Here is a 6,000-nt window from a genome sequence, read left to right as displayed (position 1 = left end):
TTATCTGTTCTCTCCCCCTTTTCCTCTTTTCTACCTCTTCTATTTCACCCTACTTGGCCTTCTCCTACTTCTCTTCTAGACTTGTTTAAACGTGTTCACCAACAGTTTTCTTCTCGCATAAAACTTCACTGAAGTATTCTCTTAAAAAATCCCATTATCTTAATAGCTTGCCTTTTTTGTGAGTGTATTTTCCTGCCTTTTCTGTCCCTTTATTTATTTTACATGTCCAAGCCTGATCTCTTTGAAACAGTATGCGCAAAAAAAAAAAAAAAAAAAAAAAAAAAAGAAGAAAAAAAAAAAAAAGACCTGTATTACTCTGTAATACTGTCAGTCTTCTTCAGACACCTTTCCAGTGCATTTAGTATGACTGGAGTGAATGGAGTCTCCTTGGATAAGGCAGGCAGACCGGATTGTGGACACAGCTCCTGGGCTCAGCTGTGCTTGTGGGCCCCTTGGCTCCCATTCTGTTTTCAACACAGCAGCAAAAGCTGAGCAAAGGTTCTCTTCATCACCTATGGGCCCACCCTGGTTTAGAGAGGATTGCCAAAATAACAGAACATGTAAAAGGTGCCAACACTCAGATGACCTCTGCAGTCCTTTGACCCTTAAGAAGGCAGCATGACCTGATCTTCAGGCAATCTCTACTACAACAGATCCCCGGCAATGCCTGTGCTACTGTCTCTAGGCTGGCTCAGAGTCTCCGGGGAGAGTTTGTAGCACCCAGCCGCTGGCGTCTTCTCCTGGCGGAAGCTCAACCATTTGAAGAGAAGGGGAGGGAAAAAAATATCCCAATCAGGACGCTTGCACATGCTGTTCTCTTCTTGCTCGCCTGGGTGTTTTGCTGAAGGACTGGGACATCTGCAGAGAAGGAGGAGCGGCGGCGGCTGGAGCGTGCCCTGGTCGGGCTGAAGTTCCTCCAGCGCCGGGGGCTGAGTGCGCTCAGCCGGGGGCGAGCGGCGGGGCCGGGATCGCGCTGCCCGGAGCTTACGCAGACAGACGTGATTAAAATTCAAGCCTAATGGCCTCTGGCATAAACAACATTCATCAGCCCGGGACTTGCAATGGATCTAAAGCCGCTCGCAGCAGCTCGGCAGAGGAATACAATCGGGAAATGCACGTGAAAATGTGCAAGAAGATTGCCCAGCTCACTAAGGTAAGTCTCGCTGTTGCAGTCTTTCCAGGGAGGTGAGGCTGCCCTGGCCGGGGGTGTCAGGGAATTGTCTCCTCTGGTGCCCTTATCTGACAGGAGGGAAAGGAAGCGGCTCTTCTTAGGCAGTTGCCGAGAGCATCGGTGTGCACAAACTTCCCTGCACACAGTTCCCCGCGGGGGCTGCAGCCCATCCTTAGGGGTTGCCTTTGTGGCAGTTGATGGACTCCTCACACTGCGCTGCTCTAATTACCATAGTGCCATGACGTGAGGAGCTCCAGCTCCGCCAGGACGCGGGGTTTGTCTGGAAGCTGGTGAGAGGGATTGACAGAATCCGCTTTTCTTCTAGAATTACGAAGACTGCAAAAAATTTGAGTTTATAGGTTCTCAAGTAATATTGTTGCAAAACTGCAGCCAACGCGTGGTACTACAGTACAATAGTACTCTGAGTCGCAGCTAATTATTCCTGATGTGCATAAGAAGAACTACTTTAAATGACGTTTGTAAAAGGGGTTGGAGAAGAGACGGGACTAAATTACGTGGTATATTGTACTTCAAACTTTTAGTCAATATTGAACTATTCAATATCTTCCACACTGTTGAGAAATAAGAGAAAATATGTAGGAAATGGCATTTATCTATTAACCTATTCTTATGCTGCATCTTTGTCAGTGAGAAAGACATATTTACTACCCTTGCTTACTAATGCAGCTTTTACACGTTCTGTAACTTTGCTGCAATTAATACTTATTAGCGATGCAAAAACATTGAATGAAAATACAGATCAAAGAATAAGAAGTCATTTAGATGTTTAAGTTAGAATGGCTTACTAGTTACAGTGCTATTGTTCTTATCTCACGATAACGACATAACAGTGTACATCACGTGCATCAATACAAGAGCTACCTCTACTTACCTATACTTCCTATACCTCTTGTACTATATCAATACTTACTTTACAAATTCTTTGATTGTATTTTTGTTTAACAGTATTGTGCACAATAAGATCCTTCTTCCCATACATTGCATAATTTTATTCCAGTCATTGTGTCAGATGTCTTTTGCTTATTTCCTACTGCTAAAGTATGTGTGGTTTGATTTCTTTAGTTTTGATAGAATTTCCCCTCTTAATGCTTTTCAGTTATCTGAAATAAAGATTATTTATACCTGAGGCTCAAAAAAGTACTTCTGAAAGGCAAATAATTCTGTTTTGGAATGCGGCTTTTAAGAAGCAATTTTCTCTGCAATAACACTACACTTACAGAGAATTCATGGCACAACTGGAATTTAAATCACATGCTTTCCGTTCTGAATTCTGTGTAGACTAATGCTGTTGGCAAGCATGTAAGAAGCAAAATCTCACACCAGATCAGCTGAAAAATGGCTATATGGGAAATTTGTCATAATAATTTTTGGCCTAGGAATTTTGAGAGCTCCCTTTTAAAGCACTGTTTTCTTGGTTATATTACAGCTCGAATGATTATACTTTAATCCCTTCTAAATTTAAATGGTCCATAGTACTTTTCCTTTTTGTTTGTAACCCAGTATGCAATACTGCTGTGTGTTGTTGCACAGCTGCAACTTCCTGTCTCAGTGACTGTAGATTTTCATTGATGAGGAGATAATGATCTCAATAATCATCCACTCAGTGTTGTGCCAGGTGAGATTAATAAAAAATATGTAAATTATGTATAAGATATAGATCTTGACTTCCATTCACTTTCTTAATAGTCACTAGGGCCATCTTCCTACTCTCAAAGGCAAAGAAGTGTGTAAAGGTATAAACAGGAACCAAACTGGGTGAGGTGAAGAGTTTCTGTCCTTGCATGAAGTGCTGATTATGTCTTAAGGTGTTGATTAGAGGAATACTGGGATCCAAGGGGGCAGAGACTGAGAGATGCTCCCATTCTACTGCCCTGATATTTCTGGCTTCGAAGAGGTAGAATATAGGAAGTTTTCATACCTTCAGTCATGCATTTTTCCTGTTCTGCATGTTTTTGGCTATAGCCGCAAAAAATACAAACCTTTAGCAATGTCAATGTTTTGTTTGCTTTGGGCCACAGACTACTAGTTTTTTGTAGCTCACTTCTCTTGAAATGGGTGTATTATGTATTGTATTTAATTGTAGCAGAATGCATGACTTTGTAGTTGTTATAAAGTAACACCAGTAATGACATTCAAATTTCTCCATCAGACGCTGGACCCATGGCATGTTGCTTCATGCTTTCCCAGTTCTTTGTGTCTGTTTAGCAGTAACTTCTGTATCTGTTTAGCAATAATCTGGAGTTTAAGATGCGTGGTGGCTTTTATAAGACTTGGGGTGTCACTCCCTGCTGCCTCAAATTACGGATTTGTAACATCTACTGGCTGTTACAGGATTTTCATGTGCCCATGGTTTCTCAGCATGGTCCTTTTTACTTGAAATTGGATGAGAAATTCACATGAACTCTTGAAGAAGAGTGTTGAGGATCAGCTTTCATTAACAGAGTCAGTTTGGACAGGGCTAACAGGAACTAGATACACTGCAGATATCCATGCAATTCAAGCTTCTTTTCAAACCTCTGCCAGTGGGGCTCACACCAAACCTGCTCTTCTGGACTGCAGTTCTGAAACCAAGCCCAGTGTGAATACCTAGAAAGGTGACAGTAGCTGGTGATCAGAGAGCTACCTAAACCATAAAGTAGTTCTGTTTCCTTCTTAGAAACAAATTCCTGGATACCAATGGAGGGGTATTTTTTAATGAGAGAAAACAGTGGTTCTCAAGTATTTTTTTTCCCTTGGGGTTCATCTGACTCTCTATTGCAAATCTGAGAGCCTTGTTATAAGAAGCACATTTTCAATTGCAGTATTACTGGTCAATTAGATTGTTACTAAAAAGAAAGTTGATTAGTCTGGCAAAAATTTTGTGTATGTATGTTGGATACTGTGAGTTGAATCAGAGAAAGAGAGTGCTGATGCAAGAAAAAGTTAATTGCTGGTAAAATGCACTTGCAAACCCTTTTTTCCCTTTAGGGGAAAGAAATGTCAAAGGGAAGCAAGTGTGTTCCTCTTCCAGAAGCAGCAGCATAGGCAGATGTTTCTTAATGACTCTGTGTGCAGCAGTTCAAAATGTTACACGTTATCACTGCCTATCACCAGCACTCACTAGGAGGTTTAGCCCCTCAGCTCAGTCAGCAAGGTAGAAAATATGACCATTATTTAATAGGCTTCAGTGAAAAATCAGCCAGAAAAGCAAACCCCTCTTTCCTTTGTTGTTTAAGGGAGGGATGGCTGACTTCTGTGCTAATATGCTTATATTTTGTTAGCTTCACTCTTGTGGATGGAAATTTATTGAAGAATTAGCAAGTGGCCTGGCAAGTGTGTGGGGGCACAGACTGTTTGCACCACTTCAGTGTCTTGTACCAGGGCTATATATCAGATCTTTTAACCTTTCCTGCTTTACTTGCCATAAATCTATCAGACATTTCTTGGTTTTAGACCTGAAATATGATCAAATTTTAATGGTTTATTCTGGAAGCACCTAACAGCTGGGTACCTCTAACAGAGCACTTGTGTGGTCTACTCATATTCCTGTTGAAAAATGTTGCCTTTTTCACATAGTTTAAGTTTACTGACCTTGTTTGCTGTGATGTGTTGACAGTACTCAATAACCAGTGCTTACAGTGGTTCAGCTGTTGTGCAGTTAGTTATTATGCTACCAGAGCTCTCCTGTGTGCTTGAGGCTTTTTGATCTCAGCTCTCTAGAGATGTATTCAATATTCTACAAAAATGAAGCAAAATAGAATAGAAGAAAAACTAGGATCATGCTTTTGGAGCAACAGTATTTTTCCTTTCGGCAAGGAATATAAAAAATTATTTTCATGTAGGCAAATAGAGAGAATCTATTTATAAAACTGCTTAAATTATGTGCTAACAAGACCAACAAAATTAGCCATCCGTATCCCCAAGTACTTTCCGATGTATTTGTTTTCATGATTTTTGTATACAACTTGCTATCAAAGCTAGCATTATTTTTGCTTATGAGCTGACAGGAATGTGCAGGATAAGATTTCTCAACTTGTCTTTACTATGTTTTCTTTCCTTACAGAAAGTTCCTCCCTAAAAAGGAACTCCTGAATTATTAAATGAATGTGTAATGTCATAAAATTGTGTTGATCAGCTAGTCAAAAGCAGTATTAAAGCCATACTTCTATTGGTAAAAAGCCTAGTATCTTATTTGGAGAGCTATAAATTATCATTTAAATTAATTCAAGGGATGGGAATGACATCTATGTATGGAATTATTTCCATACCATACAAATTTGACACTAATTATATCAAGTTTGCAGAAAATCTGATGGTCTTAGTAATTGACAAGTCAAGGCTACTTTATAATGGAGAGTACCTAATGAATTCGTCTGTTTATCAATGAATACTAGTTAATGTTTATACATGTTTTGCATATTATTAATATGCAAATTACAGACAATAGGCAATAAAATATCTAATGATCCATTAATTGCACAAAAGTAAATTGCAAGTTTATAGCTTTTTCATGTTCTTTTTTTTAAATGTTAATATTTAAAAGTACGTTTTCAGTGCCGCTGTAACAGTACCTCTCTCCTAATATTTCCTTTAACAGTATGTACATGCCAATGTTTTACAACTATGAAAATTATACCCAAATTAAAAGTCAGTGCCAAGTCTGTTGAAGACATTATCATGTAAATATTTTGAGCTATGTGTTTTAGGCTTTTGAACACTCCAGCATTGAATATTGTATATAAAATACTTTTATTTCCATAAAGTATCATGTCCTTCCCCCCACCCCACAGCCAGCACTCACATCTTCATTACCTAAAATATTTTCTGTG

General features: G+C 39.5%; 1 protein-coding gene across 3 annotated transcripts in view; it reads left to right on the top strand.

Moving 5' to 3' along the window:
• The first annotated feature begins 642 nt into the window (after positions 1-642).
• FAM184B (family with sequence similarity 184 member B) overlaps positions 643-6,000 on the top strand; it is a 37,273-nt gene continuing 31,915 nt past the window's right edge. Inside the window, exon 1 of one of the 3 annotated variants that reach the window (XM_030270811.4) lies at positions 643-1,153. In XM_030270811.4, coding sequence (XP_030126671.4) covers positions 1,019-1,153 — 135 coding nt within the window. In that variant the 5' untranslated portion in view covers positions 643-1,018. The remainder of the gene's footprint in view (positions 1,154-6,000) is intronic. The other 2 variants (XM_030270809.4, XM_012573661.5) reach the window with 2 other exon arrangements.

This window comes from Taeniopygia guttata, chromosome 4 (assembly GCF_048771995.1).
Source record: "Taeniopygia guttata chromosome 4, bTaeGut7.mat, whole genome shotgun sequence".
In the NCBI taxonomy this organism is placed as follows: Eukaryota; Metazoa; Chordata; class Aves; order Passeriformes; family Estrildidae; genus Taeniopygia; species Taeniopygia guttata.
The sequence above is the reverse complement of the archived record's forward strand: the minus strand, read 5'-3'. Positions and strand labels throughout refer to the sequence as shown.